Raw genomic sequence first — 16,540 nt, 5'->3', positions numbered from 1 at the left:
AGAAATCCATCAAAAAACCCTCTAGCATCACAACGTCTATCAAGAACAGAGCCCCTTATTAAGTATATATTCCAACTTAATCCACCAGAAGATACAAAAAATATCACACGAGGGCATCAATTTGAGTGGATGCTTTTGCTTGGCCCCCCGCCAAAATATTAGGCAGACAGCCACGCTCCATGTGCACTCAACAAGTGCCTGCTAATAAAAAATCCTATGAAAATACTTTGATTAAAATTTTATGGATTAGCGAACAATTCAAATAGTCTTAGGACATTTGCGTCAATTGCGTGAAACTTATGGAAAGGCACGCACCATCCCAAATTATTTCCGAGAAGTAAACGGAGAAATAAGAAAACCATACCCCAATACTCTCCCCATTTTTGATTTATTTCCCACGAATTACCGCTCCGAAATTTCGTATGTTCTATGGCAAAAACGAAATTGCCGTGCTCTCTTTTTTTGTTTTATTTTCGAAATTATTTTGAATAAAACGCTTCAGAGCGATACGCGGACTTCAGTAGCAGACAGGCGAGCGTCGTGAGCGTTTCAGCAAAATCGAACTATATGTAGTTGAACTATACAATAGAACCGAACCGTATAATCATTTGCATATATAAGAAACTGAAACTGATGTGTGACTGTGGCTAGATTGTACTAAATACAAATAAAGCGCAAGTGACAAAGCCTTCCTAATTAAAACGGAAAATAAAAATACAGCGATTTTGTTTACAAATGAGAATGTTGTCGCAGGTGTAACGAAATATACGATAAATACATAAACCGACCTTTAAATGACATGAATTTCACAAACTTAGTACACAGAGTGGTGAAATTAAACTGAAGAAAATAATTGTGGACTAAAAACAATTTAATATTTAATTCACCCCTTAAAAAACTGAAGAAATTAAACATACCCTTGATGAAATCAGCCTGAAAAATCGCTGAAATATCTGTCGAAAACGGAAAATCGAAAACCTGACGACAGATGGCCTACCGCTTTCGACGCTATGTGAGCTTTTACCAATGCCTTCGTTAAGTTTTCCCCAAATCCATAAGCAAATGTGGCTCAACAAGTGCCCGATTCGGTCATCTCATGCCCTGGCAATGTGTATAGAATCATCATATTTTGTACAGTGAAGCTGTGTCAAGTGCCTTGTTAATTGCCATTTAACTGTAAAATATTACAAGTTCTATTTGTCGGTCAGTGTCACACACAGATACAGATACAACACCCAAATACACTGAAACAAAAAGCAAAAATAAAAAGAAAACAACACACACAGAGAAAGTGACGGCGACGTCGACGTAGCCAATTTGTGCGCTATTTTTATGTGAATGAAAATAAATAAAATACAAAGTATATAGGACGAGAAAAAATACGCGAACGAAACAGCAGCAGCACTCATCTATAGATACTACGAGTATATACGGAACGAAATAATCAGCAACTACCGAATCGACTTTGGCATTGAAATACCTATACCTGCCGCCTCTTTCTGGGGAGAAATAATGTCCAATCAGGCACCCTGGCCCGTTCGCAAGGGCATCTTCCGCTCGACCGGTCAGTCGGACTTCACGCCCACGCGATCGCCCAGTCCCATTGTGGAGATGCCATTATCACCACCGCCGGTGGCCACACCACCTAGTCGATTTGGAACCACTTCACCGCTCTCCCCACCGCCACAGCCCATTCAAGTGGTGGCGGGCTCAACGACAGCCACTACCATGTCCACTGCGTCCGCTGCCAGAATGTCTGGAGCAGCTGCCTCCGCTTCGTCTTCATCCTCCTCCTCTTCTTCGTCGTCGTCGCAATCCTCTTCCAGTTCTAGTTCGCACACCAGAGTACGTAAAAGTTCTAACCCGCCCCCACAGCCAATTAGCAACTGTCCACTGTCGCCACCACCACAACAACAGCAACCACAACAACTGCCACCACCAACAACGCCCATCAGCAACACCAACCACTCAGCAATTACAACACCCAATCACAATAATAACCACAACTGCAATCAAGTAAAAAATGTACGCGAAATCCCCATTGAGGTGGAGCAGAGCAAGGTATAACAGAGAAGGGGGTGTGTTTGATCAGCTTTAGTCTAGACTTAGTGACCCCATGGGGTTAATCCATGATAAGACTTACTTTTTAGTAATGTATAACAGTTTGTATAACAGTTTCGAAACTGTTATACGTGAGTCTTTTATTCCAAGTACACCTTAGCGATTTAAACACAATTTTGGGGATCTATTGATCTATTACATTAAATTGTTATTCCTAGCCATTCCTCGAGTAGGAAATGCCATCTTATTAATTATAAGCCTAAGTCAAAGGTACTGCTACATATGAATAGTTCATAAATTCAGTGTACAAATGTTTGTATTACAGTTTCAAATCTAAAATTTTTGTTCATTTTGCATTGTGTTATATGGATGTCTTTACGGATACCTTACCTATCTTTATCATTGTACAACCCACAACTTGAATCCTTACTAACTGTTATACATTCTATGTCAATATCCAGGAAGCGCTCTCCCTGCGCACCGGCGACATCACCCAGCAGGCGAGCAACAATGTGGCCGCTTCCAGTATTACAGTGCAGAGCGAGAACTTCTCTGCGGACAAGAAGGCGATCTCCCAGTCGCAACAGTCGCAGACGATGACCTCCAACGGTATAATTAGCCAGGAGAAGCACGTGTCCTCCGCCTCGCAGGCCAACTATTCGATGTCACACAAGGGCGTCTCCAGCACTGGCAGCAGCATGATCACCAGCTCCTCCCAAATGTCCGCGATGAATGGCCAAATGCTGAAGCTCAACGACCTCAAGCTGGACGACCTCAAGTCCCTGACAGCGGGCAGTGGTCAACAGGAGATCGAGCAGACCATTAACAAGTATTCCAACATGCTTACCTCGATAGTGAGCTCCTTGCAGGAGGATGAACGAGGTGGTAGTGCCATAGCCAACCATGAGGTGGGTGCCAAGAAGTCCCAGTACCTGGAGAAGATCAACGAGGTTATCCGGAGGGCCTGGGCAGTGCCCACACATGGCCACGAGCTGGGCTACTCGCTGTGCAACTCCCTGCGCCAGAGTGGCGGCCTTGATCTTCTCATGAAGAACTGCGTCAAGCCCGATCTTCAGTTCTCCTCCGCCCAACTACTCGAGCAGTGTCTGACCACCGAGAACCGCAAACATGTGGTGGACAATGGTCTGGATAAGGTCGTTAATGTGGCCTGTGTCTGCACCAAGAACTCGAATATGGAGCACTCCCGTGTGGGCACTGGCATTCTGGAACATCTGTTCAAGCACTCCGAGGGTACTTGCTCGGATGTGATCAGGCTAGGAGGTCTGGATGCCGTACTCTTCGAGTGCCGCACCAGCGATTTGGAGACCCTGCGTCACTGCGCCAGTGCCCTGGCCAATCTGTCGCTCTACGGTGGAGCCGAGAACCAGGAGGAGATGATACTGCGCAAGGTTCCCATGTGGCTATTCCCATTGGCCTTCCACAACGATGATAACATCAAGTACTACGCCTGCCTGGCCATTGCCGTGCTGGTGGCCAACAAGGAGATTGAAGCGGAGGTGCTGAAGTCCGGTTGCTTGGACCTCGTGGAACCCTTTGTCACCTCCCACGATCCCTCGGCCTTTGCGAGATCCAATCTGGCCCATGCCCACGGGCAGAGCAAACATTGGCTGAAGAGATTGGTCCCAGTTCTGAGTTCCAATCGCGAAGAAGCACGCAATCTGGCTGCCTTCCATTTCTGCATGGAGGCGGGGATCAAGAGGGAACAGGGCAACACCGACATCTTCCGTGAGATCAATGCCATTGAAGCCTTGAAGACGGTTGCCAGTTGCCCCAATGCCATTGCCTCCAAATTTGCCGCTCAGGCCTTGAGATTAATAGGAGAGACAGTGCCACATAAGCTATCGCAACAGGTTCCCCTGTGGTCCGTGGAGGATGTCCAGGAGTGGGTGAAGCAGATCGGATTTAATGACTACATCGACAAGTTCAACGAGTCCCAGGTGGACGGTGATCTGCTCCTCAAGCTTAACCAGGATAACCTACGTGCTGACATTGGCATTGGTAATGGAATTCTGCTGAAGCGTTTCGAACGCGAGTTGCAGAATCTCAAGCGGATGGCCGACTACTCATCGAAGGACACGGCCAAGATGCACCAGTTTCTCTCGGAGATCGGCACTGATTACTGCACCTACACGTATGCCATGCTGAATGCCGGGATTGACAAGTGTGCCTTGCCACATGTTAATGAGGATATGCTGATGACGGAGTGTGGCATCCACAATTCGATTCATCGTCTGAGGATCCTCAATGCTGTGAAGAACCTGGAGAACTCGCTGCCCAGCTCGTCGGAGGAGAATATGGCCAAGACACTGGATGTCTTTGTTAGCTACCGACGATCCAATGGCTCGCAGCTGGCCAGTCTGCTCAAGGTGCGTATACTTGATGGTTGATAAGAGATATGTTTTACTTATATGATTTCATCTTTTATAGGTTCACCTGCAGCTGCGTGGCTTCTCCGTGTTTATCGACGTTGAGCGTCTGGAGGCGGGAAAATTCGATAACGGCCTATTGAACAGTATTCGGCAGGCAAAGAACTTTGTCTTAGTATTAACGCCCGATGCCCTGCATCGCTGTATCAACGACGAGGACTGCAAGGATTGGGTGCATCGAGTGAGTACCTTATATACAGATTACCACCTTACCACCAAGAGATACTCATAATGGGGACTCCTCAGGAAATCGTGGCTGCCCTGAACTCCAACTGCAACATCATACCCATCATGGATCAGCACTTCGATTGGCCCGAGGTGGAACGACTGCCGGAGGACATGCGCAGTGTGGCGCACTTCAATGGGGTTAGTTGGATCCACGACTACCAGGATGCATGCATCGATAAGCTCGAAAGGTACATTAAGCGACGCATTTAGATCTGGATTAGCTTGGGACTAGGACCATGGATAACTCCATTTACCGATTACCATAAGCCCGAATAACCCAGAAAAACCCAAACAAAAAAAAACTAAACACTTAAACGATTCCCATTCTTCTGATGCGGCAGATTTTTGCGCGGCGAAAAGAATATCGATCGCATTGCGGCGATGGTGCCCGGCACCCCCGGTTCGGTCTCATACCAAAGAATGCACAGCAACGACTCCGACTACCAGAGCGGAGGAGCAGGCAGTGGATCGGGAGCAGGAACTGGAGGAGGAGGTGGTGGCGTCGGCGGCGCAGGCAGTGTGGTGGATGGCCTGATGGCGGCGGCCAATGGCAGCGGACAAGGTGGGCCAACGAGTACTACAACTACTACTACTTCTACTCCCAACTCCAACTCAAGTCCCGGCTCAAGCTCTAGCCAGAGTCCACCAGCGGCTCCGGCGTAGAGTGAAGTCAGGTTAAGCTAAAGATTTACAGAGCTAGCCAACTCGAATATGTTTATAGGCTTAAGCAGAGATCCTCAAGGTCACACTCTCTAGTACAACTTACCCTCCCCCTTTTACTCTCTATCTATATGCCCCATACCACTGTTTCAATCACTCACCCACCGAAACACCCATTTACTACCCCACTACCCATTACTCTATACTCTTTACCAATTAATAATTGATTTAATTCTGATTGCAACACACTCGAAATCGCTTGAAACGCCAGCTAATCACCAGGCAAATAGGTACCGCCAATCCCCCTCACCAGCCCGCCAAAGGGGCAGCACCTCGCAGCTAAGTGGTTACTCCCGGGCGCCCTCGAAACGCTCCCAGATCCTGACCCCCTATCGCACCCAGCAGGCGGCTCTGCTTCACAAATCGGGAGCGGGTTCCGCGTCCATGCAGAATATGATGCCGTTGGCGTATCTTCCACCGCGTCGAAGTTCGGCGGCGGGATTGGGTCATGGATCTGGTTCCGGCATGGGCAGTGGCTATCGATCGCACAGCGTGGACGGGTTGCTCGACCAGGCGGGCTCTACGCCTGACCAAAGGATAGCAGCGGCGGCGGCCAAGGTGACAGCTGGGAGTACAGCCCTAACGAATGCCAGTTCCACCAGCACTCTGCAACCCGAAGAAGAGGAGGCGGAAGCTCCCTTGGGTGATTCGGTGACCCGGCGGGATAAGCACACCCTATCGCCACCGGGAAATGTCCAGCAGCACCGGAAGTCCCGAAGTCTGGACCACATCCTTAGCAAACAGACGCTTGCCGAACTGCTGCCACCGAGTAGCGATCCGGCGGATGGAACGCAGAGCATGCAGAATCTGGCCATTCCAATGACCCCGCAGCCGCAGCGAAGGGACACCAGCTCCTCCTCGAAATCGCCCACACCCGAAAGACAACCACAAACCGCGATGGAGAGTGAAAGGGTTAGGGAACGCCAGAGTCCCGATGGCGTGAGTGCGACGGAAAGCGAGCGTGAAGATCAGACGGATGGGTGTCTGCGACATGGCAATCAACAGAGGGCATCGGCCTCGGTCCATCGCGGAGCCAGTATGACCAGCAACAAGACCTCCAACTCGTCGCTGGGCTCCAACTACAGTGCCGGGGGCAACAACAAGACGATCTTCAATCGAACGATGAAGAAGGTCCGCTCGCTGATGAAAAAGTAAGCCATAACGAGAAGGCGAAGGGACGAGGAGGGCAAGGACTCAATGTCCCCCCTCGTCGCTCGTCACTCGCTATCTGCTCCATGCAAATTTTAGCCATCTTTTCACGAACTGATTTCTAAAGGGTTTATTTTCTATGTGTTTTATATTCTCTTTTTATAATACTTTGAGGAACCAATTTCTTTTGTAATTTTATCATTTCTTGTATCTTTAACTTATGTGTTCTGGACTTGAAAGAAATCAGATCGTGAAAAGCCGGTGTTAGTTACTCGCCACTCGCCTACTAAGTGCCTGTTAACCCGTTACTCGCCACTCGCTGCATTTGTGCCATCTAAAAAGAATCTCATCAAATCACTCAGTTATCCATCCCCAGACCTTCTGGGAACCCCTCACAACCCCTCTACCTCTTTATACCTCCACTCGCTGACTCTCTACTTCTCTTTCTCTGGTGTTGGTACTCGCTCGCTATTTTTACTCGACACTCGTTGACTCAGCTCGTTACGCTAAGCATCCACTTAACTCGCCTGCGTTGCCCAAATTTAAAAAAAAAAAAAAATCTTTTGAAACACCCCTCCCTCCACTTTCTCTCTCTACAAACTCTATTTGCCTTGTGATTAGTTGTTTATTTTGATAATAAATTTTTTTATTGAAAAATGAGTAAGCGAATTTAAACTGCAAACACTAATTTATGGAAGAAAACACACAATTAACGACTGCATAAACCTTGTTATAGAACAGAAAACAAAAACCAACTAATTTTAAACATTAGAAGAAACAAAAATACATTGGAAATCGAAAACAAAAACACCCTATATTTAATATGCTATTTATAATTAATATGTTTAAAAATTTGTACATTTCTCGCGTATGCAATTTGTTCTTGTAACCGTCCGCAAAACGTAAATTAGAAATTGCAAAATTTGAAATTAACCCATGTGGCTTAAAACGAAAATATTTAAGTGATATTTAAACTACGTATACCCGAAATTTACTTATGCAAAATTTTTACAACAAAACATGCTGTACAAAACCTTATTTTTAGCGCAGGAGTTTTTAAGGCATATTTTTATTGATTTTTGCAATATATATTTAATATTTAAATAGTGCCTAAAGTTAAAAAGAAAAACGAAAAAGAACAACAACATAAATAAAATGTGACTTAATTAAAATGAAATGTGTATTATTGGCCCTTTATAGCCCCTACCCCTGCTTTACCAGTCCATACAACATCATCAATCGCATGTCTACATCCCGATTTTTACGTTTGTGCTATGTTTTTATTTCGTTCCGTATTTGAATTTGTGTTTGTGCCGCTAATGGAATTCGATATGTTTTATTCAGTATATATATAATCACTTTCTTTTCTTCCCTCTCTCTTCTATTTTTCTTTATCCGCCTGGACTTTAATATATAGACCATAAAAGCGAAATTGGCTACCGCAATCCGTTGTAACTGTTGTTATCGTTGTGCCTGTTGTACTGCACCCGCCCACAAAAGCATCCACCCTCCAAATCGAATCGAATTCGAAAAAAATCCCATCATCGCACCGTGATCAATATCGATGCCCACTGAGCATCCGCTGTCTCGACAACTCATTGTTATTTATTGCAAAGAAAAAAAAAAACAATTAAACAATACGATTAGCGATACCAATAAACGTGTAAATAATTGCTTAAATCAAAAGAGTCCTGTCATACATTTTTTTAATGCCAATTTCTCCCATCCCTCCTCCCAATCGAAATAGCAACGAACTGGAGGACGAGGAACTGTCGGGCATCATTCTGTCCAAGGCCACCTCCCCCAATGCCGGGCGCATGATATTTTGGTAGTGGAACCATCCACTTTACCCACACTCAACCCCACAAACTCATCGAATTTTTGTAAATAAAAAAATACGAAAAAATGCACAATAAAAACGAACGAATAAAAAAAAATTAAACATGTTGGTCACTGGGGAAAGCTTTAAAATGCACAATACAAAAATATCCCTTTAAATGGTTAAACAACAACTAAAGTAATATCAGTCCAGCTCAGAACTCTAAGTATCCCGTATATCTGCAAATAAAAAAATAAGCTAAGTACCAATGTAAAAGTAATAATTTAAAATTCCATAAGCCGCGGATTTAACTCGAAAAAAAGTACTACTGCCAAATGGTCTTCTAAAAAAGACCAGTGTGTCCACGCTTAAAATGAATTAAATCATTCTGTTATCGAATATTGAAAGTTTCACATCAGCCCTGTAAAAGTAATAGGTCAAAGTAGTCGATCCTTTTTTCTTCAAACGTGTGTCTTGTGGGACTGTTCAGTTGGGAGTCTTTTTCCACATTTCGGGCAACATTCACAACGCTTTCGAATTTTAAAAAAGAATAAATATTCCAAGATGTCTGATAAGAAGGAAACCAAACTGTCCCTGGAGCCCTGCGACGGTATCCTCTTTGAGGGACCTTTCAACCGTTCCGTCAACAAAAAGCTGGTCATCGGGAATCCCAGCAAGACCCAGAGGATGGCCTTCAAGATGAAGACCACCACCCCGAAGCTCTTTTTCGTGCGCCCCAACATTGGAGTTCTGAAGCCCGGGGAGAAGGTCAACGTCGACATCTTCATGCAGCCAATTCTCCAGGAGCCGGTACAGAAGCGCCACAAGTTCCTTATCTTGGCGGCCGAGGCAACTGGCGAAATGAGCGACATGCAGGAGTTCTGGAAGCAACAGAAGCCGGAGGACATCTGGGAAACCAAGATCAGATGCGAGCTGGTCCTTTCGAAGGAGGACCAGTTCCGCCAGGCGGGAGGTTCGGCTAGATCCTCTGTGGACAACAAGGAGGGCGAGGACCATTTTGATGCCCAGGAGGTCAGCGAGCCGGTGGCCAAGTTGCTCAAGCAGGTCAGCATGCTGGAGGACGAGCGTCTGGCCCTCAAGGAGGAGGTCGACACTTTGCGTGACCAGACGATTGGTCCCGATCCTGGCCAGCAAGTGATGCAACGTGGTCGCCAAGGACGCAGCGCTTTCTTCTACGTGGCCGCCTTTTTATTCACCATCCTGGCCGCCTTCGTAGGCGCCTTCTATGGCAAGAATTATTTGTAAACAATTCATCATGGCAATTTTTAGGACCACGCCAGCGAACTGGACAAAAATTGTATTAAAATTTGTTGTCAATTAAAACAAATTACAATTTAAGATTGCCTACTTTTTTTCCGAATTGGATTTTTCTTACAGAAGTTTTCTTTAAGGATTGGTTTAAAATTTAGTTATATTTAGTTGGTATTCTGACGATACAAGTCTATAAGTTCTAGGTGTCACATAAATCAAAACCAAAAGCATGACATTCCTAAACCGAAAATAATCAGATAAATATTGAAGGTACCTACTTCATTTATTATTTTAATGACAGAAAACAATAAGAGTAGTACAAATACATTAGGACAAAATTAATTATTCTTAATGAATATACAACTTTTAATACGTTTTATTCAAGTTTTGTTATTTTTAAGCAAAAATTGCGTCAACAAATTAAATGTATTCAAAATTTCTGTGGTTTTTACGTCAAAATCATTTCAACTTTATCCGAAAAAACTGATTTTACGCTTCCTACAGATTGATTAAGTTAAAATCCTACAAAGTACCTGTAGGTACTGCCTACTAAAATTTAAAATAGCTTTTTTAATTCCCGCCAAGACGTGACGTGGCCAGTGTTGTGAAGCGCATGGGCACCCCGGAGAGCTTGCAGCCCTGCAGCAGTGCAGAAAAAAAAACCGAAATACACACGTATTCTACGACGAAAATAAATAGATTTCCGGCTTAAGGATATAAGGACACCCAAAGGATGTCTGCACGGATGCTGAAGAAGCTGCAGGGCGACGCTGACAAGTTGGCACCGCCGCCCGACGACGAGGATTGCGAGGAGCTGACCGACAATGATGAACTGGAGGACAGCGATATGCGACGCGACCGCAAGGCGCACCTCAACCCATTCGATTTGGTGAGTTACTAATCACCATGGCCAGCCAGCTCATCACTGATCCAACCACGTAATCCGCCCTGCCCCAGCTCAATCAACCCGGTCTGAGTCTCTCGGAGAGTGAGTTCAAGGAGGACGACAACGAAACGGAGCACCCCTCGGCTGCTCTGCCCAATGCCAGTGCCTCTGCGGCCAAGAAGAAGAAAAAGAAGCGCAAGAAGAAGGCCAAGTCCAGTGGCAATCACATCAGCAGCGAGGACAACGAGCGCCAGGACAAGTACTTCGAGAAGGTGGATCCGCTGCTTGGCAAGGTCTACGATGCGGTGCCCAGGCAGTCGGCGAAGCAGGTGGCATCGGCGGCCGCTGGGAGCTCCGCCACCAAGAAACTGCTGGCCGTGGAGCTGAGACACCTGAATCCGCAGAACGAAATGCGACGCACCTTTGGCAAGCGGGTGGTCAAAGTCGAGTAAGTTTCGGGCCCTAAGTTGCCCTAGTTCTCTTTCTAATCAAACATATTTTTAGAACTAAGCGTGGCCGGCAGAAGCCCACCTTAAAGTCCACCTACATGGTGACCGCCAAGGAATCGTGGCCGGCACTGACCAAGAATACCATCACCATGAAGCTGCTGCCCGCCCCCGACTCGCCATCGGTGTCCTCCAAATCCATCACTGACAGCGGGCAGGAAGTCCAGTGGTTTGCCTTTGAACATAGTCAATACTACCAGGGAGTGCAGCACATGTTTCTGTCCGCCCTGGAGCGCATTGACTCGGAATTTCTGATTACACTGATCAAACGTTGCCCTTACCACGTGGATTCCTTGGTCCAGCTGAGCGAGGTGTGCAAGATGACCGAGGATTTTGCCCTGGCCTCAGAGCTTTTGGAACGCGCCCTACTCCTACTGGAATCGTCGCTGCATATTAACTTCAGCCTGACGTCGGGCAACTGCCGACTGGACTATCGTCGCCAGGAAAATCGATCCTTCTACATCGTGCTGTTCAAGCACGCCCAGTACCTGGAGGAGCGCGCCTGCAGCCGCACCGCCTTTGAGATCTCCAAACTGCTGCTGAGTCTGCAGCCGGACACGGATCCGCTTGCCATGATCCTGGTCATCGACTACTATGCTCTGCGCAGCAAGCAGTTTGGCTGGCTAGTGGAGTTCTACGAGGAATATAACGCCGCCAGAAACCTCAATCAGCTGCCCAACATGGCCTACTCGTATGCTCTGGCTCTGCACACGCTCCATGGTGCCTGTGAGCGCTCCAACCAGGCACTGCAATACGCACTGCTCATGTTCCCGGGTGTGCTGCGTCCCCTCCTTGACGAGATGTCAGTGCAGACGGACAAGAGGGTGCTGGCCTCATCGTACTTCTTTGCGGATGTGTCGGGCAAGTGAGTGGAGTCTTATCTCCTTCAATGATTAGCGGAATTTAATTCCTTATCTTGTTCACCAGTCAATCGCCCGCCCTGCACCAGCTGGTGTGCCTGTATGTGTGCCGAGCACGAGTCGTTTGGCGTCAGAACGAGGTGCTACCCTGGCTGGAGTCCAACGTGAACGTTGTGCTGGACCGCATCGAGACTAAGGATCCGCTTGTCAATGAGTACAAGGAGAAGCGAGCACTGCGGTATAGTGGAACTCCTCCGAGGCCCATCCTGCGGCATGTCATACTCTCCGATTACAAGGAAAAGGTGCCGTTGGCCGTTTTCGTGTCCAAGGAGAAGCAAGCCATTATGACCTACGACCCACTGCCGCCACCGAACAGCGTCAACTGCTATCAGCGGTATGTCAATTAACTCTTAATTAAAAAAAATCCTTTAGTTTGGGGGAATATACTGTTTAGCTATAGCTTTTATCTGAAAAGACGAAAATAATCATGACCAACTTTTTGCAGAAAATCTTCTTCAAGCAGCAGTCCCACAACGAACACAAACAATTCCGTATCAATGTTTTTCCAATCGCTTTTGCCTTCTTTTAACATTAACAACCTGGCGGCAAACGCTCAGCCCCAGGAGGCTGGAGCAGCACCAGCTCCAGCTCCACCTGTAGCCAACTTTGAAGGGGGCGTTGAAGCAGGAGCTGCCGGAGTAGTTGGAGCCATCCAAGCGGAAGGTTTGTATGAGTACTCATTTTTAATAATATGAGATAAAGCATCATTGTTACGGCCTGTATCGTCACAGAAAACGAATCATAAAATATGAAAATAAGTTTATTTTTTGGCATTATTTCATTCATGTTATTTCTCTAAATTTAAATTATTACAATCTGCCATTTCAAATAATTTTATTTCGATTGTTGTTACTTTAATCGTTTGCCAATCGTTTCAAATCCGGATATCAAAAATATTGCAGAAGCTGGACTCCAGCAGTCGTTAAACCTGATGATGGACGCAATGCGGGACTTCCTGCAGAACTTCCGGATTGCGGAGCACTTGCGTTCACCGGAAACGGCGGCGGCGCAGTCAACGAGCAGCAACGACGAGGAGGAGGGCTCCAGTGACTACGTTGACTAGTCAATTTGTCAATTATGTGAAACGTATCAAAGTTTGTCGGACTTGTGGCTCGGACCTTTTTTTTTGAAAACCACCTTTTGCTAATCCCTCAGCTAAGCGACACCGTCACAAAATGGAAATATATAACATTTAATATATATTAGAGCAATTTGAAGACCATACAAAACATATAAACTTACGCATTGAATAAAATTTTCCAGTACAAGCTTTAGATCAAAAAAGCGGTGACAGTTTTGAGCTTAAAGAATGTTTTATTGATTTATTTAATGCCTTTTCAATTACGCTTATCAATATAACAAACAGATTTCTCATCAATATTTCTTATCGTTTTTCCTTTTTTGTTCATTCAGTTTTCTGCGGTTTCCATTTTTGTCCCTCTATAAACCTTCCTTGCAGTTATTGCAATTATAAATATTTCTATGACAAGTAGATCTTTTTCGTATATAATTGTGTATAGAGCTGGGATTTTCAAGAGCTTAGTTTGATGTGACTGTGTGTGATCGTGTTCGAGTATGCTATAAAAGTCGACTTCTAGAAATAATGCACCTTAATTAGGAGGGTTTAACTGGCAGACATCGGAGTTGTTGCTTTAAAGTTAGCCTAACAGAATCACACGAAATTAAAGAGAACGATAGTGATTTACACAGATTTAAGAGCTAAACACATAGGTAGAAAATGATCATTACTAATACTTTAGCGTGGAATACATAATCGCAATATATATAGTTGGAGAACAAATTCAAATTTAAAATAGAAAAATAAATCAATAATAATTGCTGCGGGCCGATTGGATCGGATCAATTATGTCATGGTGCCGAAGACGGGATTGTGACGGCAAATGCTAGGGCCATACTCCTCGTAGGCAGCCTTCGTGTGACACACCTGATAGAACTCGGGCTGGAATATACAAGATATAGATTATTATGATATCCCAGATATTAGGATACTACAACTCACCGTTGAGGCCAACATGCTGCCTCCAAACCACACGGCATACCGCTGCATGTGATGCGTAATCACCTGAACATCAATTGGTTTTGGCTGTAACAATAATAATGGTCTTAGTTAGATGTATGACTCATTAGCTGCTGTGATATCACCCACCTTAATGCGTCCCTCGGACAAATTCTCGCTGATCCGTAGGCGCGTGTCCACCGATCGTTTGATATCTCGCTGCAACCTCCTGCCAAAGTCCTTGAACATCGTGGATCCACCACTCAGGACAATATTATTGTACAGCGGACGCCGCACATCAATGGGGCAGTTCTGAATGACATTGTCCACGATCTCCGACAGCGGAATGGTGAAGTCGGGGTTGGAGAACTCCGGATGGAAGAAGATCTCGGGCCCCAGGAAGCGCTCGTAGCCCACGTCCACGTTGAACGGCGCCTTGGTCACCGTGTTGACGCCCGTGAAGTTGCGTATCCACTTGCCCGGCTCCGTGTCGTACTTGGCAAACTCTTTGGCGATATCCGGACAGATGTAGCAGTGCTTCTCCTTGATCGCTTTGGCAGTCTCGAGGCTCTGTTCCGGCGGAATGCCCACCTCTCGTTCGCGCAGCAGGCTCTGGATGAACGAAGTGATGTTGCGGCCGGCAATGGGGATGTGCTTAATGCAGGAGCCGATCACGTAGCCCTCGGCCTGAAAAAAAAGGTAAAATTAATATATATTCATTTTATTTTGTTTAATTATGAAAACTGGAATAAAGTCTGCGATCTACGATAATGTTCTAATCGAACATTAAGAAATGTTTTTTAAAGATTAACAATTATGTTATGTTATGGTTTATCAGTTGAAAATGAAAAAAAATTCTTAAAACAATACAATTGGTAATCATTTACCTGTTTCTTGTTTGTGTTCAATTGTTCACTTTTTTCACTTTGAAAGTGGAGTTTCACTTTTTTTAGATAAAATGTTCTTTCCAAACAGTTTTCCCTGTACCCAGCGCAAACCCAACTGTGCTGATAAGATATGAACTGTGCTACTTACCACGGGTATGACATGCGTCACTCCATCGCCGCTGTCCACCACGATGCCCGTAAGGGTGCGCTCCTCGGCGGATCGGGAGGCCCAACTGGCGGCCAGGGCGAGCACCGCCTGGACAGCGATGTACAGGCCAGGAACGTTGAACGTTTCAAACATGATCTCTGCAGTGTACTCCCGGTTCTCGGGTGTATTTAGCGGCGGCTCGGTCAGAAGGAAGTAGTGATCCTCGGGCTCGGCGCGCAGATACTTGAAGACGCACTGCTCCAGGAATCGCTCCATCAAGTCCCAGTCCTCCACCAGACCATGACGCACCGGATACTATGGAAATTCCAAGATAATGGTGAAGTGGTATCACAATAACAGACGGTTCGGGTCCATACCTTGATGGAGTAGCCGGTGGCATCGAAGGCCTCATCGCCGATGAAGAAGTCCAGGTCCTCAATGCCTTTTGTGATGCGCCTTGTGTTGGTGTCGCCCACTCGGGCTGACTCCTTGATGGCAATGGCCGAGGGTATGATGAACTGGGGCTCCTTGTTCCCGGCAAAGCCAAGTTTGGTGTAGCTAGAAACGCAAGCAAACAATGTATTAGTCAGACGACCTCTTTTCCGTCCAAATGGATACCAAGACCCCCGCGGGCAATCGGAACTGCAACTGAAACTCACCCGGTGCCCACATCGATTACGCACGCCGGTAGCCTGCCTGCCATGGTCGCTGCTCGTCCTTTTGCCTTGCTGCCTGTTCAAGCTCTTGAGTTGCGATCCTCGCTCGCCTTTGACACCAATTTGAGATCGTTTCAGCCGCAGATAAAGCCCGATTTTTATATATTTTCAACCACACCTCCAACTATGTGTCACTTTGCTCTTCGTCACACACACATTCGCGTGTTCACGTACGAGCAGCTGCCAGGGCTGCAGCAATCGATAGGCAGTGCAATGTGATTGGCGATTAGTCGGAAAGTGCTTTAATGTTAAATTAAATGTTTTTTGTTGTTCTCACTATTAAGAAATTTAAAAAAAATGAAGGGAAGCTTGTCTAGCTGAAACACTAGTGCTGTCTGAAGCTGGCCGTCCAATTTAGCTTTAAAAAAGGCAAGTTCATTTTTGTTGACATATTTCCATAAAACCTCGAGGCGGTTAAATTGCTAAGTACCAGCGTTTTCACCTTATTTTATTCAAAAGCAATGGCAACTGCATTATTTTCTTTAAAATCACATTAAAAAGTATATTATAATTCTTCTAAATATTTAAAAATAAAATATTACATATACTTACTTCCGAAAAATTTTAAAACAGTAACAGTATTTTAAAGCAATTGAATGCTGTATTGATGCATTTTCAGCAATTGAATTGAATTTTCATTTAACCCTCCAAATCATCTCTCTTCTATTTACACTAGCCAGATTTGGCGGGAAAAGCTAAACTGTCACCGGCGGACCTTTTGCAGCCCTATTCGCGCCCTACACCGCGGCGCTTTCCAACACCGC

General features: G+C 45.7%; 4 protein-coding genes across 12 annotated transcripts in view; 3 read left to right on the top strand and 1 right to left on the bottom strand.

Moving 5' to 3' along the window:
- Sarm (sterile alpha and armadillo motif) overlaps positions 1-8,547 on the top strand; it is a 40,269-nt gene extending 31,722 nt beyond the window's left edge. For 5 of the 8 annotated variants that reach the window (XM_036815585.3, XM_017078426.3, XM_017078427.3 and 2 more), the window contains 6 exons: positions 2,523-4,448; positions 4,510-4,689; positions 4,755-4,924; positions 5,078-5,298; positions 5,668-6,607; positions 8,353-8,547. In XM_036815585.3, coding sequence (XP_036671480.2) covers positions 2,523-4,448; positions 4,510-4,689; positions 4,755-4,924; positions 5,078-5,298; positions 5,668-6,607; positions 8,353-8,437 — 3,522 coding nt within the window. In that variant the 3' untranslated portion in view covers positions 8,438-8,547. Of the gene's footprint in view, positions 1-1,497; positions 2,062-2,522; positions 4,449-4,509; positions 4,690-4,754; positions 4,925-5,077; positions 5,536-5,667; positions 6,608-8,022; positions 8,292-8,352 lie in introns of those variants that run through there. The other 3 variants (XM_065864392.2, XM_017078425.4, XM_017078429.4) reach the window with 3 other exon arrangements.
- A 307-nt stretch (positions 8,548-8,854) lies between these two features.
- fan (farinelli) lies at positions 8,855-9,783 on the top strand. The gene has a single exon (XM_017078103.4). The coding sequence runs from the start codon at positions 8,989-8,991 to the stop codon at positions 9,688-9,690; it is 702 nt and encodes a 233-aa protein (XP_016933592.2). The 5' UTR covers positions 8,855-8,988; the 3' UTR covers positions 9,691-9,783.
- Positions 9,784-10,330: 547 nt separating this feature from the next.
- On the top strand, positions 10,331-13,318 carry Nulp1 (Nuclear localized protein 1). 2 transcript variants are annotated; one of them, XM_017079045.4, is made up of 6 exons: positions 10,331-10,585; positions 10,654-11,030; positions 11,087-11,953; positions 12,016-12,342; positions 12,454-12,671; positions 12,911-13,318. In XM_017079045.4, the coding sequence occupies exons 1-6, from the start codon at positions 10,430-10,432 to the stop codon at positions 13,069-13,071; spliced, it is 2,106 nt and encodes a 701-aa protein (XP_016934534.1). In that variant the 5' UTR covers positions 10,331-10,429; the 3' UTR covers positions 13,072-13,318. The 2 variants fall into 2 exon arrangements, with proteins under 2 accessions (XP_016934534.1, XP_065720467.1); XM_065864395.2 differs by lacking the exon at positions 12,911-13,318 and adding an exon at positions 12,740-12,768.
- Arp3 (Actin-related protein 3) lies at positions 13,303-15,944 on the bottom strand. Its single transcript, XM_017079047.4, has 6 exons — positions 15,720-15,944; positions 15,438-15,618; positions 15,061-15,375; positions 14,176-14,712; positions 14,029-14,112; positions 13,303-13,968 (listed from the first exon to the last, which is right to left on the bottom strand). The coding sequence occupies exons 1-6, from the start codon at positions 15,761-15,763 to the stop codon at positions 13,873-13,875; spliced, it is 1,257 nt and encodes a 418-aa protein (XP_016934536.1). The 5' UTR covers positions 15,764-15,944; the 3' UTR covers positions 13,303-13,872.
- Positions 15,945-16,540: the final 596 nt, after the last annotated feature.

This window comes from Drosophila suzukii, chromosome 3 (genome assembly GCF_043229965.1).
Source record: "Drosophila suzukii chromosome 3, CBGP_Dsuzu_IsoJpt1.0, whole genome shotgun sequence".
Classification (NCBI taxonomy): Eukaryota; Metazoa; Arthropoda; class Insecta; order Diptera; family Drosophilidae; genus Drosophila; species Drosophila suzukii.
The sequence above is the reverse complement of the archived record's forward strand: the minus strand, read 5'-3'. Positions and strand labels throughout refer to the sequence as shown.

Bases quoted from the DNA above. Each gene is read 5' to 3' on its own strand.
- Arp3 (XM_017079047.4), bottom strand. From the start codon at position 15,763: ATGGCAGGCAGGCTACCGGCGTGCGTAATCGATGTGGGCACCGG. The intron at 15,376-15,437 runs GTATGGACCCGA...GAATTTCCATAG, and splicing joins CCACCGGCTACTCCATCAAG to TATCCGGTGCGTCATGGTCT. The intron at 14,113-14,175 runs GTGGGTGATATC...TTATTGTTACAG, and splicing joins TGTCCGAGGGACGCATTAAG to CCAAAACCAATTGATGTTCA.
- fan (XM_017078103.4), top strand. From the start codon at position 8,989: ATGTCTGATAAGAAGGAAACCAAACTGTCCCTGGAGCCCTGCGACGGT.
- Nulp1 (XM_017079045.4), top strand. From the start codon at position 10,430: ATGTCTGCACGGATGCTGAAGAAGCTGCAGGGCGACGCTGACAAGTTG. The intron at 12,343-12,453 runs GTATGTCAATTA...AACTTTTTGCAG, and splicing joins AGCGTCAACTGCTATCAGCG to AAAATCTTCTTCAAGCAGCA. The intron at 12,672-12,910 runs GTTTGTATGAGT...AAAATATTGCAG, and splicing joins TGGAGCCATCCAAGCGGAAG to AAGCTGGACTCCAGCAGTCG.